The 20,368-nt window shown below is 42.5% G+C and overlaps 1 protein-coding gene across 1 annotated transcript; it reads right to left on the bottom strand.

Moving 5' to 3' along the window:
- Positions 1-887: 887 nt before the first annotated feature.
- SLC6A1 (solute carrier family 6 member 1) lies at positions 888-19,717 on the bottom strand. The gene is made up of 14 exons (XM_062008026.1): positions 19,483-19,717; positions 18,612-18,743; positions 17,102-17,202; positions 14,782-14,891; positions 14,529-14,661; positions 13,149-13,283; positions 12,928-13,031; positions 12,062-12,186; positions 9,700-9,812; positions 7,517-7,648; positions 6,845-6,947; positions 5,536-5,636; positions 3,609-3,776; positions 888-1,259 (listed from the first exon to the last, which is right to left on the bottom strand). The coding sequence occupies exons 1-14, from the start codon at positions 19,715-19,717 to the stop codon at positions 1,155-1,157; spliced, it is 1,797 nt and encodes a 598-aa protein (XP_061864010.1). The 3' UTR covers positions 888-1,154.
- Positions 19,718-20,368: the final 651 nt, after the last annotated feature.

Genomic DNA, 20,368 nt, shown 5'->3' with positions numbered 1-20,368 from the left:
CTGCCTCCCTCATCACAAATAACACACAAATAAAAAGAAAACCGTTTTCAAAGTGCTAACGATCCGTAGTGTTTGTCATTTGCTTGTTAGAAACTGATGGGTTAAAAAGAACAGTTGTGAATTAAACCCTACATTAGAGCCACAAGCTTCAATCTTTAAGCCATTGTTTTGGTTTCTATTTTGGTGGCCATGCAATAATAGTAGAATAATAACAGCATAATAAAAAGCTCGAGTGCTCTGAGCTTGAGTTGCAACTACTTTGTGTTGTTTTGTAACCCCTGGGGAACTTTAGGAGCTCTTGGATGTTACTCCTCATTTTGCTAAAGCTGTTAGAGGCCGTCTTTTGGCCTCTAACGTCTGTAATTCACATTGTATCGATTCACAGAGATATGGGTGGGTTGGTTTTATTTTTTCAATAAGAAAGATTGTGTTTTCAAAGACATTTATGACCTTATCTGCTCCTGAGAGGCTCAGTGCAGACAGCAGCCACGGCCGCTCTGTGCCAAACTGCCACAAAGAGCCACCGACTTCGCTTGCACTGGGAATGCTGACGGAGGCCGTGTCCGCTGTTAGCCGAAGGAAGTCTCTTTCCTCCTCAAGTGGCCTCAACTGGAACAAATTTTAAGGGCTTTTTCACTGGACATCACTTGTTTACAAAATACTTCGTTCTTTTATACAAAACAATTCCAAACTTAATGATATACTGATTTATTTGTTTGTTTTACTCCTGCAAAGTCAGAAAGTAACAGTCTCGGGATTCAGCGGTAAGAAACGACTAAAAATCAGCAGCACAAAACTTCAAATAGTCGTGCTAAAAGGTAGATTAAAAAGGTCTTGGCACATCAATTTACAAACTCCAAGATATGCAACTATTATTGTGAAAGGATAAAAATATTAACAGTCTGTGGATTGCCAGAGAACACGAAACACTGTCAACATCTGAGCTCGCACAACGGTTGGATCGTACTCGTGGCGATTCCCTTAGAGTGGAGATGACCTTTTATCTCTTTTGTTTTGTTTTGTTGGTTGGTTGGTTATTTTTTTTTTCCACTAGAGGTAGGTAATTATATTCTCAGACATAAATTTGTGGTCATATTCAACCGTATTTGTTTTGTTTTTGTGGAGTAGCATCGGTACTTGGACAATACAGGAGTTTAGATGTAGGCTTCTTTGTTTGCAGAGTTGCTCTGTTGGGCCTGGTCTGGCCCGTTTTCAGGATGAGTGATGTCTTCACTTGGCTGAATCATTACTTGGATGCGCTGTTTAACGAACAAGAACAGATGTGAGACAGTCAAAAAACTGTTGCTAGCTTACTTTTTGGCTTTTTTTCTAAAGGCAATACTAAATACTCTTGTCTAGGCATTAGAGAGAGACAGAAAAATTTTGTCTCCCAAGAGACCAAAAAGGCACTAAGTCATATGTATTAAACCCTGTGCTCTGGACATAGCTACATGCAAAATGGTAGATGCCACCAGGCATTAACAACTGAGCATGGCCAGGCAAAAGAAATGAGGAGAGACTCTGCAGCCAGCCCACGGGCAAAGTTTGCAGTGGGCAGCAGGGACTCAAAGGCACATCTCAGATGGGGTGGTCACCTCCCTGTGGAGCAGGAGGGATTGCAAAGTATTGGTTGCAGCCTCTGTGATTTGCAACCTCCAAGGTAAAGTAGACTTGTATTTAAGATTAAGTCTAAACACTAAGATTGTGTTTAAGATGGTTGTGTTTCTATTCTGTGTTCTTTCGTGCTCTCCATTGATGAAGCTTGTCTACCAGCTCACATTTCTGTCGAGAAGCAGAGCCTGGCTTTGGTTGTCACAGTCCATGAATGGTGTAGGCTCCTCTTGTTTATCTCACCATCATTTGTCAATGCTTTCGAAAATGAGATCTTATTCCACAGCGAGCCTGAGATGGGGAGCTTTTCCTGTGGTCATACACAACTCTGCCTGAGAAGCAGAGTTCTTTATTTGCATGTAAATGTTTCCATGAGACCAAGGGCAAAATATTCCACACATAAGCACTGAGAATCACAGAATCTCAAGGGCTGGAAGGGATCTCCAAAGCTCATCCAGTGCAACACCCCCTGCCAGAGCAGCACCACCTAGAGTAGGGCACACAGGGACTCATCCAGCTGGGTTGGAATGTCTCCACAGGAGACTCCACAGCCCATCTAGGCAGCCCCTGCCAGTGCTCCCTCACCTCAACAAGGAAGAAACTCTTCCTTGTGTTTATTTGGAACCTCTTCTGTTCCATTGGTATCCCTTGTCCTGTCATTGGCCATCACTGAGAACAGCCTGGCTCCATCCTCCTTACACTCACCCTTTATGTGTTTGTAAACATTAATGAGGTCATCTACCCCTCAGTCTCCTCCAAGCTGCAGAGCCCCAGCTCCCTCAGCCTTTCATCACAAGGGAGATGCTCCACTCCATCATCTCTGTGGCCCTGCACTGAACTCTCTCCAGCAGCTCCCTGTCCTTCTGGAACTGAGGGGCCCAAGAACAAGTAGGGGGTGGAAGAAACCCAGAAAATTTTTTGTAGCCTTCTTTGAAGCATCGTTGAATCTTTTAAAGTTGGCTGAAGATAAAATATTTGGCTGGAGATCTGAGCAATGCATGATGCACTGTTCGTCAATTCTGCTTAAGATCATCTGTCCCTGTGCAAGGGTGGCTCTGCCAGCTGCTCTTTAGAACATTCCAGAAATTCTGACAAATTTGTTTTGACAATCTTGGGTTCCCACAGCCACAGAGGACAGAGATAGATGTGTGTTTCACTGCTTGTGCTGAAGAAGTGTCTTCTGCTGGCTGGAGAGGGAAAACTGAGGATGCAGCCAGATTACAAACAGTTGAGTATGCCTGTTGTATGTTATTATAAACAGTGTATTCATCAGCAACCTTAATTACGCTTCACAGTCTTTTAGTAGCATTTCTGAGGACCTCAAAACAGATTTAAGCCATACAACACCTCTCTCCTGTGGAAAGCCTCATCTCCTTCTAATAAACGGAACAAGGAATCGGGGAGAGGCTGAGAGCATGGTGCAATGAGAAAAAGGTCCCTAATGTTCCTCATGAAGTAACTGTTCACAAAAATCCCTTAAAGGAAAGTGGAATATAATCATAAAATATGCCCCTGAGATTTTACTCTGGCTTCCTCTCAGCTGGAGCAGAACAAGGCAGCCATTGTAACTTAGAGCAGGTATAATGCAGAACAGGAGCCACAACATCTCTCTTTGGGTTGCTGTGAGCAGACTCACAGAGACCAGGAGTTATGTGGCTTTGGTCCTGAGAGTTTAATCCAGTTGCTTAGATCATTGACTCGCTGCATCACAGCACGTCTTGCATTCATAAGGACAAATCTACGTATTTCTTAAGGTGCTACTTTGCTTTCTAGGTGTGAGGAGCTGAGATGCCAATGTCTGAAGCTGCCAAAGCCCAGAGACAAGGACCACATTTAATGCAGTGAATTAACAACAGCTTACTTGATACAGAAGAACTGGGCTAAGCAAGCGAGGCCACAGGACACACACGGAGGAACATAACTGCCCAGCAATCCTTTACCAGCGTGCACAGGTCTCACAGGATGAAATGATGCAGTCAGAAGAAAGAGTGACTCACCTGTTTTAAGGAGCCTTTCAGGGTTAGAAACATATATGCCATATAGCCTGGTATCAGCACCATAGAAGACAAAGCCATGAACCAGCCAACCCCTTGGCCCCACTTGGGGAAAACGTAACTTCCCATTGTGAGCGGAGTCATTTGGACAGCACTGAAGAGAAACACTCCCTGCAAAACACAGCGGAAAAGAAGACTTGGATGAGATTTGCCAAGTGTTCTGTGCTTAGTTTGGCTTGACTTGGGCCTCCAGCTTGCCTTCACATCCAAGCAAGGAGCAAAGGGTTCCTTTGGTCCTTGGTGATGGCTGCCGGGCACTGGCTTGTAGGTTGGGCCTGCAGGTCAGCCTGCCAGAGGAAGGTTGCAGAAAACAGGCAAATGTCAGCCCCAAGCACTCACAGGGGTACAACTGTCATTCTGAAATTGTGAAGTTGTTTCCACTATCTCTGCTCTACTCTACTGGTCAGCAACAGACTCCTGCAGGCTCTGAATAAGCAATTTCCAAAAGGACATCAGCCTCTGCTCCAGTATCACCTCCTAAGTATGTTCAGCACAAAGGCTCTGACGTTGCTCACCCCCTCTGAACAGGTGGTCAGAATGGAGCCTGAGGTTCAGGACGTGGCTACAGATTTGTCTGTACAACAGAACTTATCCACTTTGATTCTTTTTCATCAACAAGAGAGGAAGAGCCGAGTTTCCCAAGAAGCTTCTTTATCTAAACCTGATGTTTCAAATTAACACAATATCTTCAACATATGTAACCAGCACCTCAGATTATCCAGGTATGCTGGTGCAGGGCTCAGATCACAAGCACCAAATCACAGGGAAGGAGGCTATTGGGAGAGATAGAGGTCCTGGGGAACACCACCTGCACACACTGGATACTGTGCCATTGATCAGCAGCACTCATGGGTTGCTTTTGTGTTGAGTTCAAACACATGACCTGTGAATATGATTTGTTTCCTTTAAGTTCCCAAGGAAGACTCCTTTCAAGTGTCTAAAACAGCCTCTCTCAGGGAAATCTGCTAAACTGAACCAGCACAAAAAGAAGCTCATTCCAGTCCCAGGTCCAGGCTTTGTGCAGAACATATTCCCAGAGAGGAGAATGAAGAGGGGTGGATTTCTATTAGCACATCATCACCACCTCTGAACTTGCACCGGGCAACAAATTCTATTGAAGCGTTTGCAAGACAGGAAATATCTGGGAAGTTTCACATACAATGTTGGTCCTCTTCCTACCATACCACTAAAATAAACCAAAGGCTTTTTTTTTTAATGCCTTCCTGAATACTTGTTTTCAGAAGTACGAAAAGTGCCTTCATTTGGCAGATGAGTCAAGGAACCCTCAATGCAAACACATTTCTGTGCCTCTCTTGAGTGCTCTGCTTTGCTATGGCTACTTCCATGGCAATGTGAGAGAAATAGCAGTTAAATGCATTGTGTCATGGGTAATACTGTCCACTTGATTACAGTTTTTCATGTTGCATCTGGGTTGGCTATGTTATGTGTGGTAGATTTACATTGCTGTTGCCAGAACAGTGAAGCAATTCTGTTTACTAAATGTGGGCATTTTTGTGTATATGGAAAACACAGACATCAGAGAGATTGCTAAACTTTACCTGTGAATACAGGAAAGGATTGGACTTTGTTCCTTACAGTTTTCTATCCCTGCCAGTTGAACTCTTGACTGGTTACCATTTCCAGACAACTAATACAAATCTTGAAATCGGGCAAGGGGCTCCTCCTAGGCACAGGCTTCCCTAATGACACTAGGTTTTGCTTAGTGCCTTCAATGATATTGCTGAGGTCTTTAAAAAGGGAAGAGGTCAGAGTTAACAGGAACCTGTGGGGGTAGAAATGATAGCTCTGCAGTACATGAGGCCAACTCGTTTACGTCCTTTGAATCATAGAATAAAAGTTAGTTCCTTACTGCCACAATGATAGGTGTGAAAAATGACCAGCAGAGCTTCCACCAGATGCAGGGTCTGTATCCCACCATCTCTTGGATGTTGTCATAAAATCTATTAACACCTAAATATAGAAAAAAGAAACAGTAGAAAATGCAATCAAAAGCTCAGTGGCTTGGAGAGACACTGTCATGAATGACGAGGTACATTTGGAAGATGTACACAGACCCCAGCAGAACTTTTCACCTATCTGAATGGGAAAGAAATGTTCAAGCTCAGAAGCACCAGACATCATTTGTTCTCATTCTTCCACATCATAATTAACTAATTATTGCCATGTAAAGGCTGAGGAAGGCTGTTGCACCTGAAGGTCAGATGCAGCAAATGTCTTTGGTTAATTCCAACTCTCTTTTTAAGACAAGTGATTTAGAATGGTATTTTACAAATTGAATTAACCCCCCCACACACCCCCATCCTAGTGTGAACCAGCTTCACTCCACGTGGATGTACACATGGATAAACTGCACAGGAAGCAAAGAGTAGCCCTTCTGCTGCTGCTGTTACATACCAACACACCAGTATCTTCTAAAAGGTATGTCTACCATATTATTTATAACTGTTTTCTTCATTTAGCTGCTGTATTTTTCCATTCCTGTTTGGTGCATTCATGTGCAGCATCTCTCTACGCTACAAAACCCAGTTCCCTCCTCCCAAACCCATTAAAAGGCAGCAGAAAGACTCCAGTTATCTCTCTCAATCAGTTTTGTGCTATAAGCTAACTGCCTTAGTAACCATGGGAGTAGGTCCCTGGTAACACAGAACTAAGGTCAAATGCACAAATATTCTGGCAAGAATATGACACATATTCTTCAATCTTTATACCCAGATCTTTCCAGTCCAGACTTCTGGATATTTTAGGGCAATTATGCAAGATGCAGCAGCCCAAGGAACCTGGCTCTCGCTGCAAGATCCAACACTGACAGTCACTTCTGGAAGCAAAACACTACAAAAGAGCTAAGTCAAGATGTTGAGGACAGCAGTACCTAACAGCAATAAAGACCCAGGAAGGAGGATGGGGAGAAAATGAGGAATGTCACCTATTTAAGCATTCCTGAAACACTTATCATCTAGTGCCTCCCAGGAGTGTACACAGGGTGTTTTAGCAGCAGAAGTATCTTCCAGAATCCAACTCCGAGTCCTCAGTGGAATTATATGCATGTAAAAGGCTAATCTCAGTTCTACCCTCAGCATGTGCACACACAAAAGAACAAATCACAGATGAAGCCTCCTTACGATGTGCAAAACTGAGGTAAAAATAAACCCGTTGTTTACCATAGCACCAGGATATTGAGATGCACTCAAAGAATACAAGGAACAAGAGACTCATTCCACTGGCAGAGTAGTAGTCAAAAAGCTTAAACACATAGATTCCACCCTAAAACATAGAAAAAAGAAGTGTTAAAATAAATAGCAAGGGCTCCAATTTCGAGATAGTTTGTAGTTTGCATTTTAATCTAACAGTGGCAAATAGGTCAGAGACGAATTAATGCAAACGAATTAAAGCTAAGAGGTTAGAGTCTTGCAGTGCTTGAGGTCAATAATGACAAAAAAAGCCAGAATCCCATTAAGGGCTTTAATTTCACTTTGCTCTTTTGTTTTGTTGTTGTTCAATAATTCAACCATATCCCTCAAATAGTTTGCAATTAAGTAGATCACAGGGAGCAATGGAGAACAACCCTAGCTAACACTTTGTGGGCTACCAGACTGACTGTAGGGATCTTTATCTTTGTGTCACTGGATCCATGAAGTAGGACAAACTGCATCCAAGCACTACAGGCATTTTATACTTTGAGGTTAAGGTTGCTGCCTGAAGCCCTTAGTGTTGATAGATGCTCACCCACCCCTTCAGTGGTTTGCAGTGATTCCTGGTTGTAGCTGGGGAAGGGAGAAGTAAAAGAGATGCTGAATATCAGACATGAGGTGACACTGTGCTATAGGACATACCTGAGTAATATTGGACAGCCCTATCAGATAGGAAACAATGCACACAACAGCAATGAAGATTTCTCTTCGGTTGCGCAGTAACTTTGGAAATTCATCCACCAAAGCTGTTATGAATCCTTCCACAGTGCAGAACTGCAAGTACAGTTGGAAACAAAACACAATGCAAGGCACTACAACAGCAGGATTACATTTAGGGGAGGAGGTCTCAATGGTACCCCATCACTGGCCTAAGGCTGCATCCATTAAACAATAAACGAAGTTTCACTTGGCTTCAATGGAAGCAATGTTTCTGAATATCTTTGTTTCTGTCTAAAAAGGGCTGTGCAAAAAGGTTTCCAGCTAAAGAAAAATACTCCAAATTCCAAACTATGAACTACAGTATAAAGGGCTTGTTCTTGTGATAGAAGACAATGCACTCACAATTAAAGGCTTTGACCCCTGGATCCCTCAAAAACTTACACGTCTCCTCTCTGTGATTTACTCACATAGGTGAACACCAACAGACACAGAAAACCAGCTTAGTGCTTCAGGGTGCAGCTTAGAGACACAAGATTGATTCTTGTATGGAATAAATCAAATACTTTCTGTATCCCCAGAAAAAGGTTTTTGCTGGGGATGTGGTCTTCCAACACAGAGCATGGCCATACTCTGGCTTTTGTCTCTATGTACATATTAAAAAGAAATGTTATTGTATGGTGGCTGAAATAATGAAAACCAGAAAGTCTGCCAAGTTTTATGAATTTCCAGCCATACAACCAGAATTTAACTGTCACAGTGCCTATGAATTAAAGCCTATGAAATGTTTCCCTGACAGGCAGAAAACGAGGAAAGCAAGACAGCCTGTGTATATGTACTCCTTTTGGATAACATTACACTACCTTCCTCAGATGTTAGTTGCCTAGAGACAAGTTCTTTCAGGAATATTTTTGACCCAATTAATTTCACAGTGTTTCCCCCCAGAATGAGAAATAGGTTTTAATGTCAAGCCTGAAGCTTATTGGAAAACAAAGAAATAGAAAAACCACGTTTTCAGCTTCCTTTCATGTTGCAGGGTAAAATGCCCTCTTGGTCTCTTTGTATTTTGGCTTGCAGGCTGAAGGCAGCTTGGATTTACAGAAAAATGATGGATTTCTATCTCCTCAAAGACTAGTAGAGTATTAAGCTAGTAATTCTCATGTTCCTTTATGTGACATGAAGATGCTGCTAATAACTGTGAGATGCTGGTTTAACAACTGCAACCAACTGTAGATGAACATATCTGCCTACGACTGGTATAAACAGGTGACCAAAGGTTCCAGCAGGCAGAAGGGACTTAGTCCTCAGAGTATGCTGTGCCAAATAAGAGGGTGCTTTCTTTGGTGCTTACAATACAATTGCTAACTGTATTCAAATTGATACCTAATGATAAAAGCCTTTGTGGGACATAGTCCTTTCTAGCATGTAAAGTACTTTCTTCTTGCTCTAGGGGCTTTTTTGTTCATTGTGCAAGAAACTTTATTTTCTCTAATGATTGCATGACCTAATTAAATCATTATTTAATCTGGAGTATATCTTATTTGGATGTGCAAAACTTCTAAGTTGTGCCTTCCCATTCCTTTCCAGTCATCAGAGACCATCTAGAACTCTCAGCTAAGGCCTGAACCATCAAAGTCTTCATCCTTACGATTGGGAAGTGATTTCAGAACACACTAAGATGCAGAATGTCCTCAGCAATGAGCCTACTGCCTCTTGATTTTGCTCCTGACACTCATATGCTTACAATGAAATGTGTGGTGCATCTTTTTTGCTCCATGGGATGAGCTTGAAAGTTGCTTTTCAGAAATATTTGTGGCATCTAAATCTTGTGAAGCATATGCCAGCATCTCCTACATTGATGAAGGCTGCAAAGGTGTTTTTAATATTGTGATTGAGCAGTTCTTAGTCTGCAGGGTAAATCTCCTGCTCATTTTGTATGTGCTTCCAACAGTTTATGAAAAAGCAAGTGTCTTAGTTTTTTATCCCAGGCTCCTTGAACCTCTGCATCTTTCTTCTCCTTTGTACCTCCTGTTATTTATCTGCTCATCCCAGAAACCAGTCTGCACCACTAGCAGGCTGGCAGTGTGGAACACACAGAATGGGGCCAACCTCATACCACACAGTTGCAGGAAACTTGTCTTTGTTATTACTTTTTACATCAGTTTTACCTGACTGTCAATTCCCAGCATAAGCAACATGGAGAAGAACAGTATTGCCCACAGAGGAGAAATTGGTAACTGTGTCACTGCTTCTGGATAAGCTAGAAATGCCAGTCCAGGGCCTGGTAGGAGAAACAGGAGAGAAAATGTCAAGGAGATTGATTGGATGTCAGGATCATTTGTTCCTGCTGATGCAGGATTTAGGTTTATTTGAATGATTCCTCCACAGATGCAGCATCTGACCAGAGATTTCAGATTAGTGTTCACTGACAGAGAAGTCAGTGCATGTATCTTGCTTTTAAAACAAAACAACCAAAACAAGCAACAACAAAACCCAACAAATAAACAAACAAACAAAGATAACCAACCCCAAATCCCCAAAACCAAGCAAACAAGCAAAATACTGGACATGGTTCAGAAGCTGCTCCCGAGAGACACCTTTGTGTAGCAAAGACAGGGAATGTTATCCTTGGCTAGGATTACATCTTCAGGTACTGATTGGCTTTCTCTCCTCTCAAGTAGTTACTGATAGCTGTAGTCTTCTGCTTTTCACCAAGTAGGTCAGAAGAGAAACAAAGACAGCTCAGAAATGGAGAAGACACTTTCCAGCATTTATAGTATTCCTGCTTGCTATTCCACTCCATGAATTATCTCAAATCACACATCTTAATAAACTACATAGTTGTGAATAGGCAAAGCTTTTCATTTGTGTTCCTACTAATTGCTGATGAGGGGCATAGTGTTAGGAGAATATAAATCCTGTTGATAAGGAAGGAGCTCTTTGTTGACATAGCATGGCTGGAAGCCAGCTGACTTCAGCTTAAAAGGGGAAACCTGTAGCAAACTGAACAATCACAGAAGTAAAATGAGTGTGCCTCACCTAAGTGGGTATCTGATTTTTCAGTTTTCATTAAGTCTGGGCACCTCTGGCTTTTGAATCAGTGAAGCAAAGATGGGCATGAGACAACCCAATGGTCAAAGTAAATGCCTCACAGGTTTTGAAGCAATTACTTGCCTGCAATAGCAGGTATGATAGGAATGCCTTCCCAATGGCAGGAGCAAAAGCAAAAGAAACTAAATATAAAGATATTGTTTAATTTTACTCTGTTACACATTCCACTACACTGCACCTACAGCTTTTCATAACACTGTTTGTTTTACAAAGCTGTACAAGAGATCGCAAAACAACATGGCTCAGGGTGCTAAAATAAAGCATCAGCTTCTGACCTTGCTAGGACAAATAGAAGCCTTAATTAAAAGGCCAGATTTCCAAATGTCCATTGCAATTAGTGGCCACGGGAGGCCATGTGCATCTTTCAGCAGTCCATTCTCTTAGGCTCCTCAAAATGTCTTTAGGAGCTTAATACCATATCCAGTGACATCTATACCAAACTCATAAATCCAAGATGCTCATTTCATGCACCCACTTTCCAGAGCAGTTTTTGACAACAGTGTATGCCATCATAACTCCTTTCCTAATTTCCTTGTATATATAATTCATTAAAAGTCATTTTGAGGGCTTAAATTCTCTACTTTTCTAACTAAGGAAATATTTCATCAATGGGATATGTTTGCTAGTATAGTAAGACATATTTTGTCCACCAGCAACTTCCAACCAAGCTCTCAGTTATCAGATCCCTCCCTGTGGCCAGAGCTGCTAAATGAGGATCTGGTACACCAGCTGGGTTAGGGTAACCATCTGCTCTGCTACTTTAAGCTTTTTCATCTGGAAGAAAGATGAGGAATTGCAAAGAACAGCAGAATTCTCCCATGGACATCTTACTGCCCTAAGTAAAAGGACTTTCATAATAAGGGGTCCCAAACCATTGTCTGATAGCTGTAGGTCTGAACATGCCTGAAATGGATCTGCCTCCAAGGGCTTAATCTCCAGAAACAGTGAAGAGAATTTCAAACCCTAATTGAATCTGACAGTATGGGTTCCAGAAACATAATGACCACCCTTCAGTTTGCTGGTAAGGATTTCAGTGGCAAGAGACTCATAATCTGATGTCAGTGAAGCAGCAAACTGTGCTGCCACCTCCTGTAGACACATCCCTTGTAAGTGGTGTTCATTCTGTTCCTTGTGCCAGTCCAAGCTGAGTGTCTGGCCAACCACTCTCCACACCAAAGGTCTGGGAGCACTGGGCAGGCAGGCACTCTGCTCCACAGGGAGCAATGTTGCTAATGCTGCCTTGAGAGGTTTGAAATAATGCTCTGCTTTTGCAAGAGGTAAGGGCCACTGAAACAGCAGGAGGCTGAGCAATGTCTTGGGGGAGGGGTTTTAAGCAACTACAAGAAGCAGTCCCATACAACCTACAAACAGAAACAAATTAATGCCATCAAAAAGCTTAGAGAAAAGTAGCTTGGATACCTGATGCTGCAACATCTGCAATAGGCCTCTTTGTGACATTAGCCATGAATCCAACAATGGAGAAGATGACAAAACCAGCAAACATGCTTGTGCATGAGTTTATGCAGCACACTATGATGGAGTCCCTGCAACAAAGGTAAGGTGCTTTAAGCAGTAGGTAAAGCAATGTTACCTTCATCAGCCTTTTTCTCCTTAGAAAAGATTTCATGAGTTAGGATTTCACCATTTGGGGTTCTCTTCACACTGGACAAGTCATAGTTTAATTTAGAATTTAGTTTTAGAATGCTAGGGGTTGGGAGGGACCTTTAGAGATCATCCAGTGCAACCCCCCTGCAGAAGCAGGGTCACCTAGATCAGGTCACATAGGAATGTGTCCAGGTGGGTCTTGAAGCCCTCCAAGGAAGGAGCCTCCACACCCCCTCTGGGCAGCCTGTGCCAGGGCTCCCTCACTCAAACACTGAAACAGTTTTTTCTTATGTTTAAATGGAACTGTTTGTGTTCCAGCTTCATCCCATTGTCCTGTTACTAGCTACTATAGAGAAGAGGGATGTCCCAACCTCCTGACACCCAGCCTTTAGATATTTATAAATGTTAATAAGATCCCCCCTCAGTCTCCTCTTCTCCAGACTAAACAGCCCCAGGTCCCGCAGCCTTTCCTCATATGAAAGATGTTCCATTCCCCTGATCACCTTAGTGGCCCTGCACTGGCCTCTCTCCAGCAGTTCCCTGTCCCTCTTGAGCTGTAACATTTAATACTGAGATGTGACACTACATTTTATTTCAATGGCATAGTACACATAAAAACAGAATCCAGCCCCAGCTGAGAGAGGAAAGTGCCACTGCAACAGTTGCAGTTGTCTGCTTACCTGTAAACATTATTGTGGAAAGGGTTGTAACTTCCAAGGGCAATCAGTGAGCCAAGACCCAAGCCATAGGAGAAGAAAATCTGTGTGGCAGCATCCAGCCAAACCTGATTGCAGGAAATAATGGTTTTAAAAATCTGTTTCTGCACTTGAGGAGCAGCTCATATGTCTGAGAGGTGAACAGTTAGCAGTGAAACTTCTGTTTCCAAGGATGTGATATTTACCTCAGAGTCTGAAAGCTTACTGAAGTTGGGAGTTATATAGAATAAAATGCCTTCCTTTGCTCCAGGCAGTGTCACACCACGGAAGAACAAGATAAGCAGCATAACATAGGGATAAGTAGCAGAGAAATATACCACCTGATGTGAAGAAACAAGACATTGTAAGTGGGGAAGGAAGAATGATCTGTGCTTGTTAACACTTCAGAAAATATTTGCTCCCTAAAAACGCTGTAGCAGCAGCTGAGGCTGGCTTTTAAATGGAAGCATTTACCAATGCAAAAGCTTGGTGTGGAGAGTGCCCACTGCAGAATTCCCTACATACCATGTCTACAAGGCAGGTGGCTGTTGCAGCTTTTCCTGAAGGTGCAATAGAGTGGACTATGATATTATTGCATGAGGGACTCGTATTTTCCTTCTTTTGTATTCAACAGCACCCAAAACCACAAGGTTCATGGCACCACCCCCCTGCTTGTAGAACATTGTTAGTTCATTTCACCTCCCAGCTGCTGTTGTGCTTTTCATGATCTGCCCTCCTCTATGTTATGACATGTGAGGTCCTACTCTCTTGCCTTTTCAAAAGCTCTATAAAAAAAGACAGTATGAAGTCAGACTGCAAAGAAAGTGAGCCCTCTTTTTGCCACTTTCTTTGCAGATAGGAGAAATAAAATGCTTTGATCTGAGCTCAGCTGGGCTGTGTTCAACATGCAGCTGGAAGTGGGTCGCAGTTACAACCATCTGGTTAAAGTTAACAACTCCTTCTTTCAGTGTGAAGAAATCCTAGTCCTCTACACTAGACTTTTAACCCAAGCCCTCAGTTGTCACCAAGCCTCATGGATGCATCTTTTCATTTCCCTAAGGGTTTCTCCTGCCATTTTGAGGAGAGGGAAAGGTATATACCGATATCAGATGCTGTGGCCCTTTCATTCCAGGAGAAAGGTCTGTCAATAGTTTAATTTCCTTCAGCTCATTAGTGAATTCTGTAAACCAGCCAGACTCCAAGAAGCACAGCATGCAAGCATGCCTGTGGCAAGAACCACTGACCTCTCTCACTGAAGCCAAAACATTGCATCCTCACCCTACTGCTATGCAAACTAGCTAGAATACTCATCCCAGGAACAAGTAGACATATTTTTTAGGCAATGTTGTACCTGGCAAAGACAAGAAGTCTATAAGTGAACACACTATGTAAGACAGTGGTCAGACCTAGCTACAGAGGAGCCAATTCTTTCAAAAACATGGTGCTGACAGCTAGAAATGAAACACTTCACAGAGCTATTCCAGCAAAGCTGTCCCCGGTGCCTCTTACCTCAAGAATTTTCAGAACATTTGAGTAAAAAGGGCATTTTGAAATTGAAAGGTATTTACAGTACTTTTAAATCTTACCTTTCCAGTCCAGCCTACCCCCTTCCAGATACAAAAATACACCAGAATCCAGGCAATTGCTAGAGTAATTGCCAGCGGCCATCGGATTTGCCCTGGTTTTTCCAATCCATCGGTCATTTGGTGCATGTTGCGTCTAGAATAAGCCAACAGAATTGGTGTGTTGGACAGCTAATTCAGAAGGCAGTATTTGAATGATAACAAGCTGATCCTTGCATATGCACAGGAATGATATAGGGAAAAGTTAGGAGCTTACTCCCAGAACTCGACCACGGCACTTGTCATGTTGGTGGTGTTTGCTAAGGTATAATTGGAGAAGCAGCGGTCTGTGTTCCAGGGATTCTCACAGTGTTTCCAAGGAAGAGTCTGTTTGAGAAAGAGAGAGAAAAAAGCCTCAACAATCAGACACTTCCTAAGTAAGACCTCCTTACTTCTTAAGTAAGCCTTACCTCAGGTATCTCTCTTTACTAGAAATGACGAGTGAAGAACTAATATAGCTGGAGTTCTGCAGGGCACCCTGGGGTGTGTGTCTGCCACAGAAGTTATCTAACTTCATATCAATTGTGAAAACATTTCTTCCTTTCTTTAATATATCAGCACAAAGACTTTGGAGTCTGACATGTCTCTCAGCATGTGAGACTATGTTGAGTGTGCTAAAAGAAACAAGGGCAACATAAGGGACCTCCTAGAGGTCCTGTTGCCTCGTGTTGCACTAGAGGGAATAAAACTGTGATGGTTATTGATCAGAGATTTCCATTTTCCTCTTGGGTCAGGGGATAAATAGAAAAATGTAAACTTTCTGTTTTCTACATGTGTCCATTACTTTATCCTTCAGATGTTCTGAGAAACAGAACCCGTTTCCACATGATGTTCATTAGAATGAGTCTCAATTCCGATATAGTCTTCTGATGGCCACTCTTGGAAACTCTTCTCCCAGAAAACATTGTATCAGGGAATTGCATGTTTTAAATACAAGGATAAGAGGTTTCAAGGGAATTGGAAGTCAATACTCATCTAATATGGCCAGTGCACCAGTTTAGTCATCTAGTAGGGCCAGTGCACCATTTCTAGGCTGTGACTGACCTTCCACATCAATAACAAATCTCAGGACAACAGAAACAAAAGAAAAACAAGAACTGATCATGTCACTCTTAGGCAGAAATTAAAGCAAATTTGGTCAAGAGACAATTCTTTAAAGCCAGGAACGTACAAGTGTGAACAAAATGTGTGAGAGAGGCAACAACTAACCAACAATAACGCATTACTTATTGAGACTTATGTAAGAATGCTTGCTCTGATGGCCAAAACCCACAAAGCAGACAAGACCTACTCAGCTGATGAATCATCCTTGAGGGGGGGAAAAAAGGCAGCTAAAAATAAAGCTGAAAGAAAATAAAGCAAAAATGACAATGGAAGTTCAGAACTGACCAAATCACAGACCTTCCACTCCATGGGGATGCCTTTAAGAAGCCCCTCCACCATTAAACCACATTGTAATGATACTATTTCCCAAAGAACTAACACTTCTGTGGCTGCTATTGAAGACAAAATAACCAGTTGTACACTACAATATTTGTCAGGGGATAGACTGGCCTGTAGGCTCAAAGGCAAAAGGGTTGCACTGCTCTTGTTCTCATTGCCAGGACAAGTTGTCTAAAGCCAGAGCATGACTTGCAGCTGCCTGGCAGGTAGGCAGACATGCTTGTGATGAAAGGGCAGAGACAGAGAATGAGTGAAACTAAAGGGTGCAGATGCAAGAGCTGTTGCTCTGAAGATTAAGATGAGGAAATCTAAACAAATTGGTAAGAAAGAGAAGCCTCTGGCTCCAAAATAACCTATTATTATGTTTTACCCTGGCATTCTTGGAACAGAGTATTTTCCTCACAGTTTTCTATTCTATATTTCATGTGGGGAAAAAAAATAAAGGAGAGATGTTTACAAAACAGTTTCCCTTTAGTCAGAAATGGCTTGTCCTCAATAAGCTGCATCTCAAACACTGTGTCCAGTTCTGGGCCCCTCACTACTAGAAGGACACTGAGGTGCTGGAGCTTGTCCAGAGACAGGCAGCAAAGTTGGTGAAGGGTCTGGAGAACAGGTCTGATGGGGAGCAGCTGAGGGAGCTGGGGATGTTTAGCCTAGAGAAGAGAAGGCTGAGCCCTCTCTACAGCTACCTGAAGAGGAGTTGTAGTGAGGTAGAGGTCAGTCTCTTCTCTCCAATTATGAATGATACAAGTTGTGCCAAGAGAGGTTTAGATAGGAGATGAGGAAAAACTTGTTCACCAAGAGGGTTGTTAAGCATTGGAAGGGGCTGCTCAGGGAGGTGGTGGAGTCCCCATCCCTGGAGATATTCAAAAGACATGTAGATGAAGTACTGAGGTTAGTTTAGTGCTAAGACTGGCAGTGTGAGGTGAGTGGTTGGACTGGATGATCTTCAAGATCTTTTTCAATCGTAACAATTCTTGGATTCTCTGATTCTACAGATGTGTTAACAAACCTGCACAGTGAGACATATTAATCAGCTCTCTATATATCACTTTGCTTTACATTCAACAAACAGTTCCCCTCCCCCCACTTACAGTGGTAAAGGAATTATACAGGTAGTATATGGCCCACGAAATAATCACAATGTAGTAAATATTTAGCCAAAAGGAAAGGACTGCAGCAGCTAGTCCCACACCTGCAAAGACAACAAAGAGAAACAGAAAGAAGGCAACTTTTAGTAAGGTTTTTATGTGTCAGCTGAAGAGCTGCAGTTCAGAAGGTCAAATACAACACATGGGGCAGACACCATGTCCTGAATTGTGTAGAAGCCAAGTCAAAATTTCAGAGGTACCATTATAAAATGGTCACGAATTTGGGTGACAGCTCAGTCACGTACAAATTTAATCACAGTGTCCAGTTCTCTGTGTGTTGCAGTAAACAGTCACATCTGCTGCTGCCTCTGAGATTTTACAGGCGTTTTATTTTACTTCTAAGAAGAGCTAAATCAGCTCATTCCTTGAAACAGCAGTCCCACAAACTTCTGGCAGATGCATGCAAATGGAGCGTGAGTTATAAGACCAGCTGGCCATTCAGTACACTGACCTAAGCTCTTGATGCTTAGGATAATGTTATTATCTATTCTCAGAGTAGTAGGGTTCCACAATGAGGGTGCATTGTCTTCTACTCCACATGGAGGCTCCAGGACTATTTGAAAACATTCAGGCTGTTGTCAGTTGCCACATGACATTCAACATGAGCAACTGCTCAAAACAATCAGTATAAGGCAAAGCAGAATCTGTACTTTGCATTGTGCCTCCTACCAACATCAGTAACTCCAGCAAAGTTCATATGCTTATCTGTGAGAAACATTTTCATCTCTCTGGGTCTTCCCAGCTCAAAATCTCCCAGAACAAAATCCACTCTAAACAAAGAAGCAATTGATAACTCAAAGTGTAGCCATGTGCTCCTCTTCTGGCCCAGGAGTCAGCTCAAGAGCTCTGAAGTGTACAAGGATTTTGGACCAGAGAGTGAAAAGTACAGTTTGTAAGGTTTGTTGGTCTGTGCAGAATCCAGACCAAACCCTTGAGGTTCTACCAACGTAAAACCCCTCAAACTAGCTACAAATCTAAGAGTGGAGTGAACTTCTCTCAAGCAATTCAGTATGCAATTGCCAGCTTTGAAGAGTCTGGCCTTTGAATTTCAATAAAGAACAAGAGATGCAAATCCCTGTGACCTCAACTAGAAACAATATTTACCAAATTGCTGTGAAGATAGTTCCATAACTGCTTGGACAAGTTATGGTAGCTTTAAAATGCTATTTTGGAGAGTCCTCACATGTTCTTAACCAAAAATTGAATAGTTTTGAAGTTAAACAATAGGTTTGTTGAGATTCTAATGGCTAACTCTTGCTATTTTAAATGGAGAATAAATAATACCCTGGTGAGTTTCAAAACTGTTGTTTACACCTCATAAATTTAGGCTTTTCTGTGGAAAATTACTGATTAAGTAAAAACATGAAGGCATCAAAAACCTTCTTTTCCTATCACTTGGTGCAACTCGTGCAACTGAGAAACAAAAGGAAAGTAATCCAAATTTATACTGTACCTTTGAACATGGGAGCAAGCTTCCACACTCCAAGGCCTCCTATAGATGTATACTGACCAAGAGAACACTCCAAAAGAAACAGTGGCACTCCAGCAAAAATTAAAGTAAGGAAGTAGGGAATCAGGAACGCCCCTAAAGAGAAATAGCGAAAAGTGTGTTACAGAGGGAAAAAGCCACTGCTGAGATTCCATTGTTTCCAACCCTATTATATATGAAAATTAACTCACTTTTGTTCCTCTTAAGTGTAACTTAAAGAAAAAGTTAGTGGGAAGCACATGTACACTTCTGAACCAGTTTTTCAAGGGGTGAAAATGAGGGGAAAAATGTATCCTCTCATCATTTAAGTATTTTCTGTTTCAGTAAAAACCTAAAATGCAAAAGACTGTTTATTGTGTTGCCTTCATGTTTCAAAAACTCAAACCAAAAGAGAGGGTTCTGAAGGGTTGGAGGGTAACGTTTGCTATGGTCTTTCAAGAGTATCTGCCAACCAGAAGTTAAAATAAACTCCAGAGCAGACCTCAAAGCAGAGTATCACACTCCCAAATGGTTCAAACCCCCTGAGACACGTGTAAAAAGTAACTCCTAAAACAAACCAAACACCTCTACAGATAAGAATCATAGAATGGTGGGGGTTGGAAGGGACCTTTAGAGATCATCCAGTCCAACCTCCCTGCAGAAGCAGGGTCACCTAGATAAGGTCACATAGGAACATGTCCAGGTGGGTCTTGAAGACCTCCAAGGAAGGAGCCTCCACACCCTCCCTGGGCAGAAGAAAGCCATTAAAGCCAAGTTCTGTTTTACAGACAGTGTTTATGGTGTATTCCAATATACAAATGTATGAAGGGCTGTAAGAATGAAATGGCAAACATACCTCCACCATTCTTGCCACAAAGGTATGGGAACCTCCACACATTCCCTAAGCCAATGGCATAACCTACACAGGACATAAGGAAGTCGAATTTTCCTTTCCAAGTGTCTCGGTCTGGAAGGTCTGTCTTCTTCTTCTGCACCTTGACTACCAAGGTTTTAGGCTTGTCATTGGTGATGGAAGCATCAAGCTCCGTGGAGATCTGTCCATCTGCCACTTTGGTTCCGTTGGTGGCCATGTCTCGGGGTTTGGCGGGAGAGGCTCTGGCAGCAGCCGGGCGGGAGATGTCGGCCCCAGTCCACGTGGACAGCAGCTTTGCGGCTGATGGGGACCCAACCGGGGAGTGACGGCCTCGGCAGGAAACACACGACCCCCTCCAAGCCCCCCCAGCGCCGGGATGCTTTGTGAGCTACGTGAGACCTTGCACCAGCTTCTGGATGGACTGATCTGTAAAACACGAGATTGCAGGATTCAGATTCACCTCTGGCAACTTGAAAACATACAGTGAGCAGAGACCTCGCTGCCCACAGTGTGGCTGTGACCCAAGAACTTGGCTCTGCCTTTTGGCTTTGTTCCTGTTGCCTCAATGGGAAGCAGGGCACAACTAAAATAGTCCCCCAAAACAAGGTCTGAGCCATGATCATCCACTTTGTCCCCCTATAGAAGTACAGAAACAAAATCACACTAAAGTGCAGCATTGTACTGTACACAGTGTAGTGCCCAGGTAAGATGGAGATATATAAGAAGAGACAGTAATGAGTTTTCCATTTAATAGCCCAGTATACAGTATAGATATAAAAGCCCAAAACTTGGGCAAGGAAACTATTCCATTCAATTGTTCTGCATTTAATAAGGGGAATCCCCATGATTGGCAAGTTCCTTTATTTAC

Source organism: Colius striatus, chromosome 15 (assembly GCF_028858725.1).
Source record: "Colius striatus isolate bColStr4 chromosome 15, bColStr4.1.hap1, whole genome shotgun sequence".
NCBI classification, from domain to species: domain Eukaryota; kingdom Metazoa; phylum Chordata; class Aves; order Coliiformes; family Coliidae; genus Colius; species Colius striatus.
The sequence above is the reverse complement of the archived record's forward strand: the minus strand, read 5'-3'. Positions and strand labels throughout refer to the sequence as shown.